The 24,956-nt window shown below is 40.2% G+C and overlaps 1 protein-coding gene and 1 long non-coding RNA gene across 2 annotated transcripts in view; both read right to left on the bottom strand.

The window, feature by feature from the left end:
• Window positions 1-2,704: 2,704 nt before the first annotated feature.
• LOC126012205 (uncharacterized) lies at window positions 2,705-3,745 on the bottom strand. Its single transcript, XR_007496789.1, has 2 exons — window positions 3,231-3,745; window positions 2,705-3,024 (listed from the first exon to the last, which is right to left on the bottom strand). It is a non-coding gene; the product is annotated as an uncharacterized LOC126012205 (long non-coding RNA).
• A 2,215-nt stretch (window positions 3,746-5,960) lies between these two features.
• PPM1L (protein phosphatase, Mg2+/Mn2+ dependent 1L) overlaps window positions 5,961-24,956 on the bottom strand; it is a 242,152-nt gene continuing 223,156 nt past the window's right edge. The window contains exons 3-4 of the mRNA XM_049775988.1: window positions 9,264-9,425; window positions 5,961-6,890 (exon numbers count right to left, since the gene is read on the bottom strand). Of these exons, the coding sequence (XP_049631945.1) occupies window positions 6,544-6,890; window positions 9,264-9,425 (509 nt within the window). The 3' untranslated portion in view covers window positions 5,961-6,543. The remainder of the gene's footprint in view (window positions 6,891-9,263; window positions 9,426-24,956) is intronic.

Here is a 24,956-nt window from a genome sequence, read left to right as displayed (position 1 = left end):
CTTTTTCTATTCTTACTAGACTGCTGGTGATCTTAAGAATGCTGTTAACAAGATGGCCCCTTGAAAGGATGCATGCTTCTGAATTGTAAATTGTACTGATACTCAGTCATAGTGAATGAGAAAACATCAATATTTTCAGATACCAAAACTTTCTTTTTTTTTTTTTTTTTTTTTGGTTTTTGGGCCACACCCGTTTGATGCTCAGGGATTACTCCTGGCTATGTGCTCAGAAATCGCCCCTGGCTTGGGGGGACCATATGGGACGCCGGGGGATCGAACCGAGGTCCTTCCTTGGCTAGCGCTTGCAAGGCAGACACCTTACCTCCAGCGCCACCTACCCGGCCCCAAAACTTTCTTTTTTTTTTTTTTTTTTTTTTTTTTGTGGTTTTTGGGTCACACCCGGCAGTGCTCAGGGGTTATTCCTGGCTCCAGGCTCAGAAATTGCTCCTGGCAGGCACGGGAGGACCATATATGGGACGCCGGGATTCGAACCGATGACCTCCTGCATGAGAGGCAAACGCCTTACCTCCATGCTATCTCTCCGGCCCCCCAAAACTTTCTAAAGTGAGTTCTATAGAACACAGAACTCCTTGTTGTTACATAAAAGAATTTTTGAACAGTGTAAGTGCCAATTAACTAATGAATGGATAAAGAAAACAATTTATACACAATTCAGCTATTTAAAACAAATAAAAATCCTGCACTTTCAACAACATAGATGTATCTGGAGTGTATTATGCTTAGTAAAATGAGCCAGACAAGACAATGTATAATTTCACTCATGTGATAAATAGAAAAAAGAAACAAACTTTCAGACTACAAGACCTGGGGTAGATATATCAATGGAGGAGCACTATCTAGACTTTTAAGTGGTAATCTGGCACACACACATATATGTATATACACATACATATGCATACAATATAATTTTCATATACATTTTTCAGAAATGCACACCTGAGACTTAATGTTATAATACAATGCTATTTCAATTTAATTTTTTGCCTAGGTCACATTTATCTGAAAAGCCCTTTAACTGAAAGTACATGTTTTCTGTGTTCTCCCACTCATTCTCTCCCTGTCTCTGAAGGATGTTTAGATTGGAACCTTTGGTGTGCGTATGTGCACTGACTTTCTAAGATAGTATCTACACATTCCTCAAAGTCATTGGATTCTGGAGCCTATTTTGGGGGGTGGGGTGGGTGGATCCATACCTGGCAGTGCTCAGGGCTTACTCCTTGGTTCTATATTCAGGTATCACTTCTTGTGGGCTCAGGGGACCATATGGGTGCTGGGGATCAAACCTGGGTCACATACAAGGAAGCTTTATTCACTGTATTATCTCTCTAGCCCCCTGGAGTTCTATATTTTTACTTAAGTTTGAAATTTTTGTTTTAAATGCCATACCTAGTGGTGCTCAGCACTTATTCTGATTCTGTAAATTAGATCTCCCTCTCTCTCTCTTTTTTTTTCTTTTTGGTTTTTGGGTCACACCCAGCAGCATTCAGGGTTACACCTAGCTTTGCACTCAGAAATCGTCCCTGGCAGGCTTGGGACCATATGGGATACCAGATTCGAACCAGGATCCATCCTGCATTGGCCATGTGCAAGGCAAATGCCTTACCACTGTGCTATCTCTCTGGCCCTAGAGATCACTTTTTGTGGAACTTGGGCATGATATGGGATGCCGGAAATTGAATCTGAGTTGGCCACGTGTATGACAAACACAGTACCTGTTGTGCTAATTCTCTGGCCACTGGAGGCCTATATTTTTTTTAAAGAATAACTTGTCAGTTTTCAGCAAAAAAAAAAAAAAAAAAAAAAAAAGAAAGAAAGAAAGAAAGAAAGAAAAGAATAACTTAAAATGTTTTTAGTGGAACATACTTTGGGGTACAGGAGCTTATATATATATATATATATTTTTTTTTTTTTTTTTTTTTTTTTTTTTTTTGGTTTTTGGGTCACACCCGCCAGTGCTCAGGGGTTACTCCTGGCTGTCTGCTCAGAAATAGCTCCTGGCAGGCAAGAAGGACCATATGGGACACCGGGATTCGAACCAACCACCTTTGGTCCTGGATCGGCTGCTTGCAAGGCAAACGCCGCTATGCTATCTCTCTGGGCCCAGCTTCTATATTTTTTAATCAGCTCAAATATCTAGAAATTAGCAATCCAAATGTGATTAAATGTAATTCAGATGTGATTAAATTGGTCCTATGACAGTCTCTAACAATGAGTACTTTTCTACAGACCTGTGTTAGGAATGCAATTTGGGAGAAATATTAAGGGAAAATCAGCCTAATGAAGGGTCAAAGGAGAAAAATGTTCCAAATTCATTCAAAAATAAGATTTATCTTTTATATATACTTTAAAGTATGCATCTTAATACTCTCAAATGTAAAAAGAAATATTGCTTTTCAAACCTACATGAACACTACCTCAAGAAAATTAGATTTTAGTAAGTTGGGGGAAAATCCAGAAAATCAAGGTATATTTGGCCAAGGAAAAAGTGATCATTCTTAATGTATTGTCAAATACCCTAGTGATCTAATCCAATAGTGTAATTAATTTCCTGGAACCACTTTAGCTAGGACTGAAATACTACCATCACTCTCATACAATCCTTACTGCAAAATGCATGTGTGTCAGTATTATTACATCTAAAGAAATAAGGACTGTTTAAATTATCCAGCTTGTATATCCTCTACACACTATAAAATATACTCAATGCTCTTTATTATATACCCAAGGGGTCAGTGCCTTTGATCTGTACCAGGAATAGAATGAAGCTACTGGTTAGGGCATGTATGATAATACAGTCAAGCTACACTAGGACAGTGACTTCTATTTTAAGTGCCTTGGGCAAACTGGTCATATAAAATATATGTCGTCTATAAATAAGTTTTAGAAATAAGGGTAGAAGATTTCTACAGAAGTATCTTTCTCCCCTTAATTAGCAAATTGCAAATACAATAAATTAAAAATAAATGTTTCCTATAATTGTGTCCACTCCCTTTTGTTCTAAACCTTTTTTTTTTTTTTTGGTTTTTGGGCCACACCCGTTTGATGCTCAGGGGTTACTCCTGGCTATGCACTCAGAAATCGCCCCTGGCTTGGGGGGACCATATGGGACGCTGGGGGATCGAACCGCGGTTGCGATCTTTCCTTGGCTAGTGCTTGCAAGGCAGACAACACATTACCTCTAGCGCCACCTTCCCGGCCCTGTTCTAAACCATTTTTAAGATTATAAATTGCCAATGAGCAGCAAGCAGAGCAGTGCATTAGTGAGGATATGGTTTGACATCTTGTGGGGCTCATAAGCATGCAGCCATTCTGCACAGCATTATTTCTAAATGACAAACATCTTAAAATTTGGCACCATGGGGACTATTGGCAATTCGAACATGGGTTAGTGAGGTGGTAGCCTCAGTGACATCCCAAAGCTTTGGCAGTGCTGTTTAGGGAAGCTTCACATGCAGACTTCTTAAATCAACTTCCTTCCTTTCTTCTCTTTTTTTATTTTATTTTATTTTATTTTATTTTATTTTTTCTTTTCTTCTCTAGTGGTGGTGGTGGTGATGGGTGGGCTAAATCAACTCCCTAGTGGAGAGATTTAACCTTCCCTGTCCCTAGAAAATGTGGTCAATTGATCAGCCACAGTGCACCAGAAGCTGATATTCACAGACCCCAATAGCTGCAGAGAGGTGAGAAAGGAGAGAGAGAGAGAGAGAGAGAGAGAGAGAGAGAGAGAGAGAGAGAGAGAGAGAGAGAGAGAGAGAGAGAGAGAGAGAGAGAGAGAGCTCTAAAGGACAAGGGAAGAGAGCACTCTGGTTTTTAACATTCAAATCCAACTGCATCTATTTTTTTCCTAAAAGTCCTATCTTTAAAAAAAATCTGATTCACAGTGGGAGGAGATATGGAGAAAGATATAGATATAATATTTGATGAAGGTCAGAAATAAATTAATTTTATAAAGTAAGGATACATTATAAAACCTCAGTTACAGGAAAAGTCATACCCTCAGGATCACTGTTTCATACAACAGTAAATGAAAAAATTACAGTAAATGAACATTAATTTACTTATGTGATAGCTTTTCTTTTTCATCTTCACCAGAAATTGCTATTTTCATTTTAGCTAATAATGATCATGAGATTTAAAAATACATTTAGTTATTATAAATTTGGGGATTGTTAAAGAAGGAAAATATACTCCACTATAAAATGCTAATGTCTGAACTTCAGTGAAAATGGCCTTTGGAAACTTTCCAGTCAGAATGACCTAATTCTCTGAGCAAACTTGGGCCACCTGGTCTGACCATCCTGTCACTGAACAATCAGCATGTTTCCTGTGTGTTCCATCTTCTTTGATTCCCATTCCTACTATATAAATCGCATTGTACAGTGCCACCCAATTTAACGATGGGGTCAGGCATTTTATATTAGAACTATGGCTAAAAAATCAATAACCCAGAAAATCTGGGTTAGAAATTATGATATCTGAGATTACAAAAGTAAGCAAATCCCTTGGGATCCTATTATTATTTCTCATTGCAGTCAAAGAAAGGTGAGTGCCTGGAGTCCAGATGGATTGCAGCCCTGTGCAGCCATAAGAAAATCTTTCCATACTTCCAAGTCTTGCCTGGAACCTGCCTGGGGGAAAGTTCTATGGTTAGGGAAGCTCAGGGGAGGTGGCTTGTGGTTAGGCATAAGGAGAAACTTTCAAGAAGCTGTGATGACAAGGTCCATTCAGAAAGAGCAAAAAAACAGGTACCCCTCAGGATTTCTGACAAGGGGAGTTTGGGGGGGTTCACAACAATAACATTTTTTTTGTTTGTTTTGGGCTGCAGTTGGCTATACTCAAGTTCTGCACTAGCAATTGCTCCTGGTAGATTCTGGGGACCATATGGAATGCCAGGTATTGAACCCAGTCGGCAGCGTGCAAGGCAAATGCCCTACCTGATGTAGTATTGCTCTGGCCTGCAATAACAATCTTCCTAGGTGGTTTGAGCTACTCATCAGGCAAACTAGAATGACGCAGAACTTTTTTGTAAATTAAGTTATGAAATACTGTGTAGCAACCATTTTGAAATGAAGAAAATGAACAGCAAATCTGTTCTTATAATTTAACTTTAAACCACTTAACAATACAGGTTTGAATTAACATCTGCAAGCAGCTCTATTGCTACTAAAAGGATTGTCTGGGCATTTTGAGGCTTTTTTTTCCCCTTCTGGTGTTTCCTGTGTAAATGGAGATTTCAACCCAAAATCTTCAAGGCAGCTGCCTTTCCTTTGTCAAGAAGAAGTACATTTCAGCATTCTAACCAACTACCAAACTGAGGCTGGAGATTCTAGTTAGGGTTTGTTACTTTGCCTCAAGGATGACATGTAGTTCCAAGCTCTTGCTTCTCAAAACACTGCTTGAAAGATATTTGAAAACTACTAGGATAGGAGAAGGTAAAAATAAAACTGCATAAAAGAACTGGGCAACTGGAGTAGAATTCAAGGTGAAAGCCTCAGCAGTTTTCTCTCCCAGTGCAAACAGCACACTTGGGAAGTCAAAGCCATTATTTTCCTCTCTAACTTTAGTATGGAAGGACTTACAACTTAATTCACTTCTGAGAATAGATTTCTTGGTATTATAAGACAAAAAAAATTGTGGTTTCTGGTGGTGAAGTTTAACAGATGTCAATTTTTTTTTTTTTTTTTTTTTTTTTTGTGGTTTTTGGGTCACACCCGGCAGTGCTCAGGGGTTATTCCTGGCTCCAGGCTCAGAAATCGCTCCTGGCAGGCACAGGGGACCATATGGGACGCCGGGATTAGAACCGATGACCTCCTGCATGAAAGGCAAACATCTCACCTCCATGCTATCTCTCCGGCCCAGATGTCAATTTTTTAAGGTAAGGTGTAAGCAAAAAGGTTAAGGTCTTGCATGATTAGGATAAAAGCACAAAGACTGGCCAGGGGAAAACAGAAAGTCTATTTAACTAATGGGGAAGAGGTTGCTTCTACTAAGATGGCATATTTCATCCTCTTTCCTTTTTCTCAGACTTCAAGCAGTCATAGAAATACTAAGCCACTCCAGATCTATTTCTGGACTGTTGCTGAACAGAAACCTAAGATCAGGAGGACAAAGCATTCTCATAGGGCACTGTCATATCAGCTCTGACTCAGAGGGGTCTCTTCAGTCTGTCTCCTACAGCTTTGAGAGCCTGCCTTTGGGTCTTGAAAAGAATCTTAACGGGGAGAGTATATGGCACATGTATGTTTCACCTCATACACACTGACCTACAGCTATCTAATCTATCTATTTTGGACATTAGATGAAATAGTTGGGAAAATGTGAAGAAACCATTTTGCAATTTCTCAACTTCAGTGACCAAGAGCACTGCTTTCCTTTCCAAATTTCTACCTAAAACCTCTAAGAAAGAGAATCCCAAGTCTGGGATGGATGATCCTAATTGTAACTCCCTTTTCTTTCACTACCTTACAAGAAATCAGAAGGTTGAAAGTCCTTTAATCTGAGGCAGCTGAGGCCCTGATGGGATCATTGCTCTTCTGTTTTGCTGCTATTCCTGAATTTCACCACCATGACTGTTATGTTGTCAGGGCAGCCTCTATAAAATGACTGTAAAACTATGCTCTTGGCTCCAAAGTGAGGTTCATCCAAGCGTTCCTTGATGAATCGAACAGCTTCTTCATTGCTGAATGCATCCCAGAGGCCATCGGATGCCAAGATCATGAATTCAGGCTGGAGCTTGTCCAGGTCAAAGGTCAGGATATCTGGGTCTGGGATGACCACATTGAGATTTTTCAGTGGATAGTCCCCCAGGGACCGAGACATGGCCAGGATTCCTTGGACTCTCCAGGAGCCGTTGAAACTGATGAAGCCACCTGGAAAGACAGAAAGTGTACTAGCTTGACCAGAGTTGCACATCAAAGGCTGGCTAACTGCATGAGTTCCCCTCACACCATTCCAGCACTGCCACGGAAGAGCAGCATTTGATTTTGTGTTGAGATCTGACACTTACAGTACATTCTGTATTGTAACAGTAGAACTTAGCATCTTTTTTTTTTTTTTTTTTGGTTTTTCGGGCCCCACCCATTTGATGCTCAGGGGTTACTCCTGGCTAAGCGCTCAGAAATTGCCCCTGGCTTGGGGGGACCATATGGGACACCGGGGGATCAAACCACAGTCCTTCCTTGTCTAGCGCTTGCAAGGCAGGCATCTTACCTCTAGTGCCACCTCACTGGCCCCAGAATTTAACATCTTAAAGACATTAAAAATATATGTTTATATGAAAATCTATGTATAGGTAAGGCCATTAATTTTAACATCATGACACCATTATGTCACGGTGTAGGGAGGAATTGTAGGGTGGAGGTTTGAACAGACTGGCAAAAGGGCACCAAAAGGCAAGTGGACAGTACTATTGGAATTCATCATTTAGCTTGAAGTCACACTTGAATGTGCCTGTAGAGTTCTCATATATGAGCAGGATTAAGAAAAGACACATAAAAAATGCTCCACATTACTAATCATCAGGGAGATGCAAATAAAAACAACTATGAGGTACCTTCTCACACCACAGAGATTGGCACACATCACAAAGAATGAGAACAAGCAGTGCTGGTGGGGATGTAGAGAGAAAGGAACTCTTATTCACTGCTGGTGGGAATGTTGTCTAGTGCAACCTTATGGAAAGCGATATGGAGATTCCTCCAAAAACTGGAAATTGAGCTCCCGTATGATCCAGCTATACCACTCCTAGGGATATACCCTAGGAACACAAAAGTATGATACAAAAATTCCTTCCTCACACCTATAATCATTGCAGTGCTATTTACAATAGCCAGACTCTGGAGACAACCAAGATGCCCTTCAACAAATGAATGGCTAAAGAAATTGTGGTACATATACACAATGGAATATTTTGCAACCGTCAGGAGAGATGAAGTCATGAAATTTTCCTATACATGAATGTACATGGAACCTATTATGCTGAGTGAAATAAATCAGAAGGAGAGAGACACAGAATAGACTTACTCATCTATGTATTTTAAGAAAAATAAAAGAAAATTTTGCAATAATTCTCAGAGACAAAAGAGGAGGACTGGAAGGTTTAGCTCATGACATGAAGCTCATCATAAAGAGTGATGAGTGTAGTTAGAAAAATAACTACATTGAGAACTATCATAATAATTTGAATAAGTGGGGGAAGTAGAAAGTCTGTCTTGAATACAGGTGAAGGGGTGGGGAGGAGGGAGATTTGGGACATTGGTGATGGGAATGTTGCATTGGTGAAGGGAGGTGTTCTTTACATGACTGAAACCCAACTACAGTTATATTTGCAATCAAGGTGTTTAAATAAAGATATTAATACAAATATAAAACAAAAAATTTTATAAAAATCAACAACTGATCATTTTCACTGGAATCACTGTAACAGTGACACCTTGGTGAGGCTTATCAGACTTTGCTGCACGACACTTCCATCTGCTTTATGTCTCTCCATAGTAATCATTACCTTGAAACATGCAATTTTCCTGTCTGTACTCACCTATTTTATTGTTAATGTCTGTCAATTCCAGTAGCCCATCCTATCCCAATTTCAGAATGGCAGTTTGAATCCCTGGTCCCCAGATGCCAAAAAAAAAAAAAAAAATTCTCCATCGCCCCTTGAAATTCTGTGCTATGGAGTTAATGAGAGCAAGTTCCTGCCACAAAGGGCTTAGAGCTGGGAAGGCAAGACAAATTGAGAGCCAGGTATATCTACACATTGTGAAAGGTAACCCAAGAGATCCACATAAGGTGGCTCAGGAAAGACCAAAGGTGACCCTAACCCAGACATATCGAGAAAAAAACGGACATCCTTACATGAAAAATAATTGTTTAACTCTACTGAGTGGGAATAACACTTGCAAAGGCACACAGATAAAAGAAATAAGATTCATTTGGGCAATAGCATTTTGGTGTGGCTATAAGCAAACAAGGCAAGACAAAAGATAAGAATGAGGCAGAAAGGAGCCCAAATAAATATCTTATGAGCCTTCAAAATAGAAAGTAAAGATTCTAGCTCTTTTGGGATCTTTGGCCATGAAGAAGGAAATTTAGTGGGCATCTATTTGCTAGGCAATTTGATACTGAGACCTCGCAAGCAGCCTTGTCTATTTTAGTATTGGATGACAGCTCCCGGGGTGTCCATGTAAACTACTTTTCTACTGAGTAAGAAGGCTGATAGTTCTTTAAAGCACTGTCAAGCTTACCAGCTTTTTTTATCCTCTTTCTTTCCTTCAGTTGGTAAGGCTTGTGATCGTGAGATAAAGGAATGGCGTTCCCATCCTTGTCACACAGGACTCCTCGAGAGTCGCCCACGTTGGCCACGGTGAGGTCTTTATCCGATAGAAGAGCAATCAAACATGTTGTACCTGAAAAATAGACAACGGAGATCAGCAAGGCATAGAGGATCAACTCTCAAAATTACAGAATTATTCAGTCATTAAAATTGCTCCTGCTGGGAGAGAATTTGACTCCAGTCACTCGAGGCTGGCTGCCTACTTCAACAGCGCTGATCAATTCTGACAGTCAATTTTCAATCAGGTTAGGTTAGGTAGGAGAATATTATCATTCTCCAAAGTCAGTTTTTTTTTCTGTTACTCTTAAACACTACATTTAAAAGGGACTAGGGAAGGATAAAAAGTAGTTTGAAGTTTCAAACCATTGATACAAATTTTCAGTTTCTCACTGGTACCATTTTAGTAACATTACAGTTGAACATCACAAAAGATGGGTGAATACCTCAGCTGAAGAGTCTGGAAGAGCCAGTATGACTAAGAAAGCCATAGGTAGCTATGCTGACAATAAAGACTAATGGTCAGAATCAGAACAATTCAAAGGTGGGTATGTGGATAAGATTGTAAGGTAGAAGAAGCAGAAAAGTCTGCAGTGGGGGCTGGCGAGGTGGCGTTAGAGGTAAGGTGTCTGCCTTGCAAGCGCTAGCCAAGGAAGGACGGCGGTTCGATCCCCCAGCGTCCCATATGGTCCCCCCAAGCCAAGGGCAATTTCTGAGGCTTAGCCAGGAGTAACCCTTGAGCATCAAATGGGTGTGGCCCGAAAACAAAAACAAACAAACAGACAAAACAAAACAAAAATACAAAAAAAAAAAGTGATGTCAGAAATTAGGCTTTGAATATGGGAACATTGAAGGTTCAAGTCAGGTTTAAGGTCAGGGTATGAAAGAAAGTAAAAGTTAAGGCTGGCCTACCAGAAACCCACTTCCCCTCATTGTTGGTTATATACAATAAAACCTCCCCAGATTTTTTTTGAATTAAAATGGGTTAAAGAAGTAGAACTGAATAGTCTGATCTAGTTGAAATTGCCCTTATTACGAGCTTGGTGCCCTCTCCTTTCTCTTCTTTCTCTTCCTTCCCTTGTGGCAGTATTATGCAGTAGGCAACTGCACAACCCAAGCAACTACTTTAAATTTATAATGCCTTTATTACTTAAAATTATTCATCAACTGGTCTTTGCTAATATTTTCTTTATTTTTTAATTTAATTTTGTTAAAAATTGTGATTTACAGAGCACTTCATAATTGAATTTCAGATATACGATGAGTCAGGGCCCTTCTCACCACCAGTGTTAACCTTCCTCCACCACTGGACCTAGAGTGCATCCTATACCACCATCATTTTTCTCCTGGCCTGCCAGTGTAACAGGCCCCTTTGAGTTTATATTGTTAAAGTTTAAGTCCCTTGATTCTATTATTGACTTTGGCTTGGATATTTAGTTCTGTCTTCATTTGCCCGCTAATGCATCTGAGACCACTTGGCCAAGGTTTTTCCTTTCTATTTTTCCCATATTTTTCTGTGCCTATGAAAGAAAAAAAAAAAACTGCCCACACACCATTTTTTATTATTTGTTATATTTTAAATTGGGGCTCCGCCTTTTTCATAGAACCTTGGGACATGGATTGCTTTATTTTACCACATAAATTTTATTCCCACATTTTTTTTTCTATAAAATCCCTAAAGTAAAAGCTCCCTCAACTCAGTCAAAAGTACAAACATTTTTCAGATACTAGATTAGGAAAATTTAGTTACAATCATATTTGGCACATACATTATGTATATTATCGTACATTATATATAATCATATATTATGCACTTAATTAGGAGCACATAATTAAATCACAGTCATAGAAAATGTGGGATACAGAGAAGAGGAATTTCTAGAATACTGTTCTGGTGTCCAGATGGGGGCACTGGGTTCTCAATGATCCAAAACAAAACTAGGATGCTTTTGTATAAGCAGCTATTACTTGTGCTCAGCTCAGGATTAGGAGCAGATTATCATGGAATATTATCATCTTCATAATCTAGTTGTTGAGAACTCCAGAAAAAATTTTACCTAAGAAAATATGGCCAAAATCGCCAAGTGAGAAAAAACTCCAAGATGAAGTGGGGGGCGGGAGAAAGAGCCAGAGAGATAGCATGAAGGTAAGGCATTTATTTGCCTTTCATTCAGAAGGTCATTGGTTCTAATCCCAGCATCCCATATGGTCCCCCGAGCCTGCCAGGAGTGATTTCTGAGCGTGGAGCCAGGAGTGATCCCTGAGTGCTGCTGGGTGTGACTCAAAAACCAAAAAAAAAAAAAAAAAAAAAAAGATCTTTGGAGGGAAAACACTTATTCTAGCCAGAAGAAAAATAATAGCTACTGATACTTCCCAGATAGCTCAGAATAGGCTAATACCTCTGTGGTCTTCTCAGAAAGTAGGGGGATAGATTCCCCTTTCTGCATGAATTACAGCAGTGCAACACCATCCCTGGGACCCTCCAATAGAAAGGGCCTAGCTGTGCCACTTACCTTATACTTCCAAGCCACCTAATTTGCTTTAGTTGTATAATTCCTGGACCGCAATACCTTGTACTGTTAGCCAGTAGTACCACAGGAAATCTGAAGGGTAAGTTTCATAGTAATCTATCCACCTCACTGAGCCTCACCAGTAGTACAAAAGGCTCAACTAACACCAAACCAAAGCCCAGTAAATCCTTAGACACTGACTTTAGTAATACCATGGAAAGATATGACAGTCATTTAAAATTGACCTGTGTTGATATAAAATTTGATAATTCCAGTTGCCTTTATGTTGTAAGCAATATGGATTAAACATATTTGTACCTGCATTGAGGCAGGCTATGATGGTAAGTGGGTGACTGGGGCTACCAGTGAAAGAATGGCCACACTGATAGTGGGATCGGTGTTTGAACACTTAATATCTGAAATGATTTTATTATGAACAACTTGGTAAAGCATGATGTTATAATAAAATTTTAAACATTAGGGGCCGGGTAGGTGGCGCTGGAGGTAAGGTGTCTACCTTGCAAGCGCTAGCCAAGGAAGGACCGCGGTTCGATCCCCCGGCGTCCCATATGGTCCCCCCAAGCCAGGGGCGATTTCTGAGCACATAGCCAGGAGTAACCCTTGAGCGTCAAACGGGTGTGGCCCAAAAACAAAAAAAAATTTAAACATTAAAAATTAAAATAAAAAATGTCATGACCAAAAATTCACCTTATTCTATTATAGAACTATTTATAAAATGAATCAAGCCCCATATATTATTTAATTTGAGCCCAAGGATGTTAAGAATTTAATCTAAAAATAATTTAATCCAGATAAGAATTTAATCATAAATGCTGAAGATATTTTGAAAATGTTACTTAATAATTTCACAGATTAAAAAAACAACTGTTGGGGCCCGGAGAGATAGCACAGCGGCGTTTGCCTTGCAAGCAGCAGATCCAGGACCAAAGGTGGTTGGTTCAAATCCCGGTGTCCCATATGGTCCCCCGTGCCTGCCAGGAGCTATTTCTGAGCAGACAGCCAGGAGTAACCCCTGAGCACCGCCGGGTGTGGCCCAAAAAACCAAAAAAAACCAAAAAAAAAAAAAAAAACTGTTCATCACTTTTTTCCTTTAGTGTCTAAAAACAGATGAGTGGATAAAATGAATATGGTACATCTATACAACAGAATACTAAGAAGCTGTTAGGAAAAATGAAGTCATGAAATTTTCTTATACATGGTTGGAGATGGAGAGTAGTATTATGCTAAGTAAAATGAGTAAGAGAGAGGGGCCAGCAAGGTGGCGCTAGAGGTAAGGTGTCTGCCTTGCAAGCGCTAGCCAAGGAAGGACCGCAGTTCGATCCCCCGGTGTCCCATATGGTCCCCCCAAGCCAGGGGCGATTTCTGAGGGCTTTTAGCCAGGAGTAACCTTGAGTGTCAAACGGGTGTGACCTGAAAACCCCCCCCCCTCCAAAAAAAATGAGTAAGAGAGAGAGATAGGAATAGAATAATTGCATTTACTTGTGGGATATATATATATAAAAAAAGATGATACACAATGGAGACAAGGTCCATGAGGACTGGACCATGGTAGGAAGCTTGCCACAAAGAGCAGGGTAATGCAGTTAGAACAGAGAAGAGACCACTATGACAATGATAATTGGAAATAATCACTCTGGACAATAACTGGGTACAGAAAGGAGGTAAAATGATACTCATGATACCCCTTTAGTAATAATACTGTAAACCATAGTGCCTACAAGGATAAAAGGAAGAGAGAGAGAAGAGAGAATATAAATGCCTGCCATAGATACGGAGTGGGAGGAAGGAAACTGGGAACACTGGTGGCGAGAAATATGAACTGGCGAAAGGATGGATGTTGGATACTGTATGATTGGAACTCAGTCATGAACAACTTTGTGATTATGTATCTCATGGTGATTCAATAAAAATTTTTTTTTTTTTTTTTTTTTGGTTTTTGGGCCACACCCGTTTGACGCTCAGGGGTTACTCCTGGCTATGTGCTCAGAAATCGCCCCTGGCTTGGGGGGACCATATGGGACGCCGGGGGATCGAACCGCGGTCCGTTCCTTGGCTAGCGCTTGTAGCGCTTGTAAGGCAGACACCTTACCTCTAGCGCCACCTTCCCGGCCCCTCAATAAAAATTTTTATAAAAAATAATAATTACAAAAAAAAAAAAAAAGAAAAGATGAAAAAACTCCACAAAACTAAAAGGGTGTATCCACACATACTTCATGTCCCAGCTGAGTGAGGTCTGAACTATTCAACCTTCAAGACTCAGATAATGGCACCGCAATCTATTTTGTTGCTCAAGCTGAGTCATACTTGGTTTTTCTCTTTTCCTCATTCCTGACATTTATTTCATTAAGTTCAGTTAATCTCACTTCTAAAATGCAACATAAATATTTCCAGTTCTCTTGTTCTCATGGTTTGACTCTAGCCCAAGATAATGTAATTTCATTTCAGGCAGCGGGTTATGTTAGCATATTAGAGGAAGAACAAAAGAGGCCAGATCCTGTATGATCCTGTCCTTGACATTGACTGACTAATGCAAATGGTGGTAACTTTCAAGTGTGATATTGTCAAGATAGGCCTATTAGTGAGGCCTTTTCTGGCAGAAGGCCTTGTTTTCTCATTTCTTTTATTACTCTTACAATGCCAGTAATGCTAATTTGTTAATTTGCTTATTTAAATGATTTATGTGTTGTCAATTTTCCCCTGTATAAAGTTGGCTTTACAAGGGCGGGCATTGTTGGCTGTTTTCCTAGCTCTAATGCTGATGTTTACATCACAAGATGCAATATTTTCAGTAAAAATGATTTAACTAATAAATGATTAAGCAATCACACACTGTTTCTTTGGTCCTCCTGCTGTGCCTTTATGCTGAGTTCCAGTTATTTCTGACTTAATTTTTTTCAGAGCTTGTTAACAATTCAATACTGCATTGCAACTACCTCCTTTCAAATTTTACCAGTAGGTGACTCATTCATTACACATTGATTAACATTATGTCCCGGGCCCGGAGAGATAGCACAGTGGTGTTTGCCTTGCAAGCAGCCGATCCAGGACCAAAGGTGGTTGGTTCGAATCCGGTGTCCCATATGGTCCCCCGTGCCTGCCAGGAGCTATTTCTGAGCAGACAGCCAGGAGTAACCCCTGAGCATTGCTGGGTGTGGCCCAAAAACCAAAAACAAAAAAAACAAAACAAAACAACAACAAAAAAAATTATGTCCCAGGTACATATATGCTCACAGGTACATTGTTAGCAAGTAGGGAGAACTTCTGGCACAGGCCTATCAATGGTTTCTTCCTCCAGTGCGGACTCCTGGTTTAATGAATGTTCATGTTTCCATCCTCACCATAGCCTTAGCAGCTATGGCATCTAGCATCTTAATATAGCTTGTAAAATACATCATAGTGGTTGTTACATGAATCATTTATGTTAGCTCTGTGTAGATCATAGAGGCATATTTTTGTCTAATTAATTCTTATTTTCCTTAGTGAAAATAAATGCAAATTATTCCTTCATGTATTCCTCTAATTCAGTCAGGTAACTAGAGATTGAAAGAATTCTAATTGGGAACATAGCTATAGCACAATGGGTAGGGCATTTGCCTTGCACACCCTTGACCCAAGATCGACCCAGGTTCTATCTCCAGCATCCCATCTGTTCCCCTGAGCCTTCCAGGAGTGATTTCTGAGCACAGAGCCAGGAGTAACCTCTGAGCACCACTGGGTGTGGCCAAAATTCTAATACAGTAACATGTAATATTTTAGCATCTTTCAAAACCCTAGCTATAACTGAGTTAAAAAAAACTTGCTCAGTAATATCAATAATGTAAACAACTTTCAGTACTATAAATATGGAGAGCATTTCAGGAGAATATTTATCTCTTAACATCTTAGGGTGAAGAGGGGCAACCATTACTCCTCCCCAATTTAAGTAGATACAGAAAAGAAGACTCGAGGGTCAAGTGTCTTGTTTTGTTTTTGGGCCACACCCAGCAGAACTCAGGGGTTACTCCTGACTCTGTGTTCAAAATTGCTCCTGGTAGGCTCACGGGACCATGTGGGATGCCAGGATTTGAACCACTGTCTGTCCTGTGTCAGCTGCCAGAAAGGCAAACACCTTATTAGTGAGCTATCACTCCAACCCCTCTAGATATCCACGATTACCTTCATTCAATATGTATTATATAACTAAATGATTAAAAAAAAACTGGCAAGACAGTTACTGTGAGGTAAATAGAGGCCTTTGAAATAGTTCCCCTCTGCATCTGTATCCCATTGCCTTTCTTCCGGCTCCCCCCCTGCGGGAGGGGTTTTGGTTTTGGAGCTGAATAAAGAGGAAGCAGAAAGTAGATGAACTAAGCAATCATCTATGTTTGTAGTTTCATTTGGTGGGCAACTGGCTTGTGGGTGAACAGCTTGCTGTGTGAGTTTTTCTTGCCTGCTAAAACCTTAACTTCTGTGTGGATTACTTATTGCGGGAAATACAACCAGACCAGCATCTCCTATCCTCCCTGAAAAGGAGATATGGAATTCCTCTTTCCTGACTGGGGTCTGTGGAACAATCAATCTGTACCCCTTCAAGTTACCACTCCAGCAATTATGATAAGATATGTCCCACTTGATAAGGATAAGAAACTGGCAAGCATTCGATTTACAATCAGTAACTTAATCTGTACTGCCTTCTGACAGTACTAACCTACCTGTTCCCATTTTATAGATGGGAACATTATATCTCAAAGAAAATAAAGTGCGCAGACCACACAAAGCCTGAGTCCACCTGTAAAAGTAAGTGTGCTCACATGGCTGCATTTGTTTAATTTGTTTAATACTGTTATGTCCCATAGGGACACATTTATTTAGATGCCAATGTGTAGCTGAAGTCATTTAATATTCAGAAACAAATGAAATAACAGGACAGCCAGCTAGCAATAAGAGCTTATTGAACCTTCAGTCAATGTTTTTTGTGTGTTTGTTTTTGTTTTGGGGCCACAGCTGGTGATGCTCAGGAATTACTCCTGGCTATGCGCTCAGAAATTGCTCCTGGCTTGGGACACCGGGGATCAAACCCAGGTCCGTCCTAGGTCAGTTGTGTGCAAGGCAAATGCCCTACTGCTGTGCTCTCGCTTTAGCCCCTGCAGCCAATGTTTTAATGACCTCATCGGAGATACAATGATTTTCACAGATCTGCTGTTGCTGTACTTCACTATGTTTTTTTCTCTTCCTTTTTCTTTCATTTGGTTCTATTCTTTTTTAAATTATTTTGCCCTTACTTACCTGAAAATAAATATATTACAGTCAACTATGCGAATTATGAGATATATGTTCCTTAAATAAAATAAAAAAGCAGTTTACTCTCTCACCAGAAGAAATGATTTATGTGACCAGTTTTACATTTTTGTGTTTTGAATAGTTTTTACAACTCACCCCCTTTTTCAGAATATGTATCAGATACAAGCTTGTAAGTCAAAAAATAAGATGAACATGACGTAAGTTTTCTTGAATGTATCTTTGATTCTCTGTTAACTCTACAAGTACATTAAAAATTCTCCATAATGACCAATCAGAAGGTATTTGAACCTCTTTGTTTGTTTATTTTGTTTTTGGGTCACATCCGGCAGCGCTCAGGGGTTACTCCTGGCTCTGCACTCAGAAATTGCTCCTGGTAGGCACAGGGGACCAAATGGGATGCTGGGATTCAAACCACTATTCTTCTGCATGCAAGGCAAATGCCCTACCTCCATGCTATCTCTCTGGCCCCCATTTCGACCTCTTTGAACTCAATAAAAAAACAGGTAATAGGGGCCGGAGAGATAGCATGGAGGTAAGGCGTTTGCCTTTCATGCAGGAGGTCATCGGTTCGAATCCCGGCGCCCCATATGGTCCCCTGTGCCTGCCAGGAGCAATTTCTGAGCCTGGAGCCAGGAATAACCCCTGAGCACTGCCAGGTGTGACCCAAAAAAAACCAAAAAAAAAAAAAAAAAAAACAGGTAATAAGGATTATTTGACTTCCAGATCCTTTCATTTTCATTCTGTATATTTTGCCAATCTTGAATAAGAATTGCAAATTCTAATGCTTCTATATAAAAATGGACAAGAAATAAGAAAAAATACATGATCTCATGGAAAAATTTAACCTCCCCCTATTTTTAATTAATTAACTAATTACTATTATTATTATTTTTGGGCCACACATGGCGGCACTTAGAGGTTACTCCTGGCTCTGAGATCAGAAATCACTCCTGGGCCAGAGCGATGGAGCAAATAGTAGGGCATTTGCCTTGCATGTGCTAACCTAGGACTGACTGCAGTTCGATCCCCCAGCGTCCCATATGGTCCCCCTAAGCCAGAAGCGATTTCTGAGTGCATAGCCAGGAGTAACCCTTGAGCATTACCGAATGTGGCCCCAAAACAAAACAAAACAAAAAAAAAGAAACCACTCCTGGCAGGCTCAGAGGATCATATGGGATACTGGAGATCGAACCTGGGTTGGCAGCAAGCAAAGCAAATGCCCTACCTGCTGTGCTATCGCTCTGGACCCTATTTTAAATTTTCTAAATTAAGTCACCAAGAATTACCAAGTTATTCACAATTGGATTTCAGAAATACAATGTTTCAATGGTAATCCCCTCAATAGTGTCCACGTCCCTCCTCCAAAGCCTCCCCCTCATTTTTGATTAATACTGATAAAGAATATTATCTTTATCTTTATCTGGACAGCTGACATCAAGCTTCAGTGTTGGGTACCAACAGAAAATATGAGGCCTGTGGCAAGCTGGAGAACATATGCTAGAAGGACAGAGTTCTTCAGTAACAAAGATATTGAAAGCATAGTAATACAAGCGGTAATGTAAAGTTCACTCTGAGAAGTAATTTTTGTATAAACGCTCCTGTTTTTATTTGAAAAACCAGTGTAACCCAAGCCAAAGTCAACAACAACAGAATCAAGAGACCCAAACTATAACAAAACACAAAATGGACCTGTTACACTAGTAGTTCAGGGGTTAGGGGTGGAGATTTGGGATGCATGCAGGGAACTATAGTGGAGGGAGATCAACACTGGTGGTGAGAATGGCCCTAACTCACTGTCACTAAAAACTTGAAATACAACTGTGAAAGACTTGTAATTCACAATGACCTCAATAAAAATACTAAAACAAACAAACAAACAAACAGTGTAAGTCCAACAATAGTTAACTGTAGATTTACTGTTTTCTATTTGTTGGAGGGGGGTATCGATATCTGGGCGTAGGGCTATCTTTAGTTCTGTGATAGAGGATTGCTTGTAGCAGTGCTCAGTGAATCGTGCAGAGCCAGGGATTAAACTCAGACCTCTTGCATGCAAAGTGTGAGCTTTGCTTTTTGAATGACCTCCCTGTTTGGTCAACTGATTCTTATTGACCTATTGGACTAATAGTCTCTCATCTGCTTTTTTTTTCTTGTTTTGTTTGTTTTTGGGCCACACACGTTAATGTGCAGGGATTACTCCTGGTTCTGCATTTAGGAACCACTCATTCCTTGGTGGGCTTGAGAAACATTTTGGGGTCCTGGGATCAAACCTCGGTCAGTGGAATGCAAAACAAGCACACAATCCATGTACTATCTCTCCAGATCCACTAACACTTCTTTTTGGGCTATGCATGCACCTTAATGATCACTGTATTTCTAAAATGGTATTTTGTACACTTTAAATTCCTAATTCCTAATTGAATTGGGGGGGGGCAGCGCAGTGGCGCTAGAGGTAAGGTGTCTGCCTTGCCAGCGCTAGCCTAGGACGGACCGCGGTTCGATCCCCCGGTGTCCCACATGGTCCCCCAAGCCAGGAGTAGACTTCTGAGCACATAGCCAGGAGTAACCCCTGAGCGTCACAGGGTGTGGCCCCCCCCCAAAAAAAAAGAATTGAATTGGGGAGGAGGCCAGCTCTTGCCAGGTTTGGGGAGGCCCCAGGCCCCCAGCTGTCCCCCTCTTTCTCCCCTGGCCTCCAGGACTTCCCTGGGTGCCACCAGCTCAGGTGGTCAGAATTGGGTGCCAGGTGGACTCTATAAGGGTCCTCAGGCTTTCCCCTCATCCCTACTCTAGGGGGAGCGGTCTGGGGAGGAGGGCGGGCAGATATCTGGCCTCCGGTTCCCTCTTTGATTCTGGAGGCCAGATCTTGCCAGGTATGGTGTTTGGGGAGGCCCCTGGCCATCTCCCTCTTTCTCCCCTGGCCTACAGGCCTTCCCTGGGTGCCGGTCCACGTGGACTCTATAGGGGTCCTCTATCTTTCCGCTTCCCTCTCCCTACTCTAGGGGGGAGGGGCATGGGAGGAGGGCGGGCCGATGCAGCACTGGTTTATGTTGGGACAGTCACTGACACTTTTTTCTCATTGGTTTCCATTTTAAAAACCATGCAGGGGCGCGGTATATATTGATAGGATTGTATGCATATATTTTATATATGCATAATATCCATCTTGTATTGTGATCTTGACACTGCCCTACAAAGCTTATTTCTAGTCCTTTACTGCCTCAGTCCCAACCATTATTTCCCCCATTTACCTATTTTGCCATCAATATCGTATGTCAATCACAGAACAAAATCTTTCACTGAATTTAACACCCCACCCAACTATTTCAAAATTTCCCCTCTATATATTTGTTTTCTCTGTCCTTCTCTTCGTTATTTATTAAATAAGGAAGTCTGTAGAAGTGTCCCATTTAAAGTTTATGTTAGAACCAAGTCAAGGGGATTGTTGGACTTGTACTAGTGTCCCCAAAGGTACCAACCACGCCATGTGGCATTGTTTTTCCTTTGCATAGGCACATTAAAATGGGAAATTATATACAAACACATTCTTATCTAATAGAGATGGGAACACACAAATCTTGTAATGCAGTGGGACCTTACACCCTGAACATTGTCGTAAAGACCTGGTGCAGTCCTCAGAAGAACGGGCATTGTCCATTTACCCCTGAACCAGGGATGCCATCTACAAAACAACCACGGTTGTGTACTACATCTCCTGAAAGCAATCCTCTACCAGGGAAGACCCTACCACTGCTCTGGCATAAACCTATTCAACAGAGACTTCCTTTTAACACCTAGAGGACTTAACAACAACAACAATCTGCTTTCAGGACTGAGCTCTCTGCATCACCCTCTAATTATGAGTGAAACTAAAGGATGCTCTGCACCATCCTGACTTTGATGTAGGATATGGACATATTCCAGGATCCTTAGCTACAGAAACATCACACCAACAACAGTGACTGTGTGAAAAATAAAAGTGTATTGGCACTACAGACAATGATTTGGGTTGGACAATCTAGTATGCCTGGAGCCTAGAGTTGGGCTTATGCCAGCAAACTTCAGGGGTAAGATCTCCTTATTTAGGTCAAGGCTTTTCCTTTCCATGTCCCCTATATTTTGCTGGGCCTAAGCAAACAATTGTCACACTAAAACTGTCTTTGCTGTGCTCTTTTGACTCATCCTTAATGAAATAATGTATTATGATCAACTATGTCAACAATACTATAGCCTTTAATGTTAGAGGAGTTACATAAATTTTGTGGCTTTAGACTGCTTTGTGTACTACTAAGAAATGTTATAATGTACTACAATCTGGTATCTTGAGGGACAAAGTAATTGTGCATGTGTTTTGTTTCATTTTTCTTAAATTTTTTTTGGCTGAAAATTCAAAATTAAGGTGTCAGCAAGGAGATTTCTTTTTGAGAATTCTGTTTATGGATGATTGCCTTCCCACTGTAACTTCACCTTGTTCTTTTTTTGCATCTTTGTCTTCAAATAATATATATATATATATATATATATATATATATATATATATATATGTAATGAAATAAAAAAAAGAATTGAATTGGGCTGGTGGCAAGAGAAGTGAGGGTGCTTTTCAGTTTATAATGTATGAATTGTGGTATGTACAATTTGTACATTTGTATGATACAATTATGTTAATCATGTAAATATAGGTACTCTTCAAAAAACAGTAATAGGATTATGAAAATTTACCTTATCTAAAGATATTTTTTTCTTGCATGTGAAATCACAATTTCTATTTTCATGCATCTGGAAGGCTGTGCAGAATGGAGAAAACTATCTGAGATTTATTTGCTCTATAATACACATGGGACTTCCAGGCAAGGCCATACTGTTAACAGTGAATCTCCTCAGATAAGTACTGTAAGGGTTGGAGTGATAGCACAGCAGTAGGGCATTTGCCTTGCACATGGCTGACTCAGGATGGACCCAGGCTCAATCCCCAGCATTCCATATGGTCCCCCAAACCTGCCAGGAGCAATTTCTGAGCCCAGAGCCAGGAGGAACCCCTGAGCGCTGGTAGGTGTGGCCCAAAATAAAAATAAAAGTCCTTTGTAAGTTGAAAGAGAAATTATTTTTTTAGGAGAGACAGAGAGAGAAGAGAGAGAAAAGAGAACAGAGAGAAATTGGGTTATGTGTATAAAGGGTGATTAGGGGTAAGGATGGGGAGAAGATACATTGGAAGGTAGTTCTTGAGGTGTTATAATAGCTGAAAGGCCATGCATTATACATAACAGAGGAAAATCAACACATTTCAGAAAGGGTTGACAATGAATGGCAGTTCAACAGCACAATTTCAGGGTCTTGACACCAGGGATTGCTAGCTGACAGAAATTATATTGGTGTGCAACATACTGGAAAAAGAGCATGTGAAACCAGTCATTCATGAATGAATCACAGGGAATGATAAGGTCATTGGCAGGGCCTTTCCAGCCTGACTCAGTCTTCATTGTGCAGAGGCTACAAAGTGGATCAAGTGCCATGCTGCTCACAGATAACATTCTTAACATTCTTGCCTGTTGTCACTGTCAGCAAGTCCTCAAGCTTGACCTGCTTAGAACTTATTCACAAGTTTTTCTTCTAATAATTAATGCTATAGAAGAGACATCTGTTGTCTGGAAAACTAGAGAGTAGGCTCTGATCTTTATTCTCCCATTGACAGTACAAGTCCTTGGACCCTGTCCTCTATCTAAATCCTCTGAGAGGCCTACATGTAGCTGGGTTGAGACACAGGTGATACAATCTAACTCTGAGCAGGAGGCTGTTAAAATAATACCAGCGAACAACTCAGTGAACAAGTCATGCCCAGAATCAATAGTTCCTCTATAATGTCATTGAGAGTTATTTTATGAGAATCTTGAATGGGATGTGACTGGTAAAAGTTTTATGTGTAGAGACATGTGAGGTTCAAAGTTATGAGAGCATTATATTTATGTAAAAAGAACAGGGTCAGTATACATAAAAAGAATTTTCTCCTCCTTTCTGAGATTTCTGCCTAAGTGAAAATATGTACCACTGAGTTTGACGTTGGCTAAGATAGTCAATTGATGATAGACTGTTTTTTAAAAGCCTAGTTGTCAGCAGTTGAATTCTAGATTGAGGTAAACTTGGGCTCTTCTTCTGCTAATATATACTAACAAAGTGACTAGATGAAGTAAGAAACTGTGTACAAGGGCCAGAAGGTCTTGTCATGCTAAATATAAAAAGAAACTTAAAGAGGAACAGTTATCATTCAAGTTTATTCATTTGATGGAGTATCCATTTAATTTTCAAATTTTACCAGAGTATAATACAGACATGTCATCTGATGTCCCTAAACACTATTTTAAAGTTGAAATGCTTTCCAACTATATATTTCAGTTGCTATAAAATGTTTATTTCACACCTGAGTGTGGCCCGTGTATTCTAATCTTTCCATTTTACATAAGTATGAACATGTAACTTCCTATTAAATTTCCCATTAAACACGCACTGGGGAAATCTTAGAAAATCATAGCAGGGACTTTATGGCAGGAACCTTCATTTACACTCTCTTGGCATGATATTTTGAGATAGATGTAAGCAAACAGACTTTTATGAAGCTCATTAACAAACTGCTTATAACTACTGCTGACATTTAGTTCAGATGATAGCATGGTACTGAAGTTAATTTATAACTATATAAATTCAATCTGGCTTCAGTTCTAATATCTTTTAAAATATTAATTTTATTAAAACCATTGTGATTTACAAATCACAAATCCTTCATATTTGGATTTCAGGCATACAATGAATCAGGGCCATTTCCATCACGAGTGTCAACCTCCCTCCACCAATGTTCCCAGAGTGCATCCTATACCACAACCCTTTGTCCCCTGGCCTGCCAGTAGACCAGGCCTATTTTAAATTTAGATTGTTATAGTTTGGGTCTTTTGATTCTATTGTTGACTTTGGCTTGAATATTTAGTTCTGTCTTTTTTTTAATCTCTACCAATGCACCTGAGACCACTTGGCCCCTGGCTTCCTTCCTTTCTTCCCCCTTCTTAATTTTATAGAAAAATGCATAAGTACGAGATAAAACAAATTAGTGTCCCAACATTCTAAGAAAAAGGCAGAAGCCCCATCTAAAAGATAAAAAAAAAAAAAAAAGCCAGAATGGTGGTGCAAATGGTAGGGTATTTTGTTTGCCTTGCACGTGCTGACCTAGAATGGACCATGGTTTGATCTCCCCGTGTCCCATATCGTCCCTCAAGCCAGGAGTGACTTCTGAGTGCACAGTCAGGAGTAACCCCTGAGCATTACCGGGTGTGGCCCAAAAACAAACAAACAAAAAAAAGTGGCAGTTTTTTTGCATAGGCACAGCAAAAGTTGGGGAAAATAGAAGGGGTCTAGTATTTTTTTTTTTTTTTTTTGGTTTTTGGACCACACCCGGTGGTGCTCAGGGGTTACTCCTGGCTATCTGCTCAGAAATAGCTCCTGGCAGGCATGGGGGACCATATGGGACGCTGGGATTTGAACCAAGCACCTTAGGTCCTGGATTGTCTGTTTGCAAGGCACACACCACTGTGCTATCTCTCCAGCCCTGGGGTCTAGTATTTTTTAATAGTAAATAAAATTTGTTAGAATCCAAAGTTTGGTTTAGAAATTAATTGTAGGGGCTGGAGAGATAGCATGGAGGTAAGGCGTTTGCCTTTCATGCAAGAGGTCATCGGTTCGAATCCCAGCGTCCCGTATGGTCCCCCGTGCCTGCCAGGAGCAATTTCTGAGCATGGAGCCAGGAGTAACCCCTGAGC

The sequence above is a fragment of the Suncus etruscus genome, chromosome 6 (genome assembly GCF_024139225.1).
Source record: "Suncus etruscus isolate mSunEtr1 chromosome 6, mSunEtr1.pri.cur, whole genome shotgun sequence".
Taxonomy (NCBI): domain Eukaryota; kingdom Metazoa; phylum Chordata; class Mammalia; order Eulipotyphla; family Soricidae; genus Suncus; species Suncus etruscus.
This window is presented reverse-complemented; position numbering and strand designations above follow the sequence as displayed.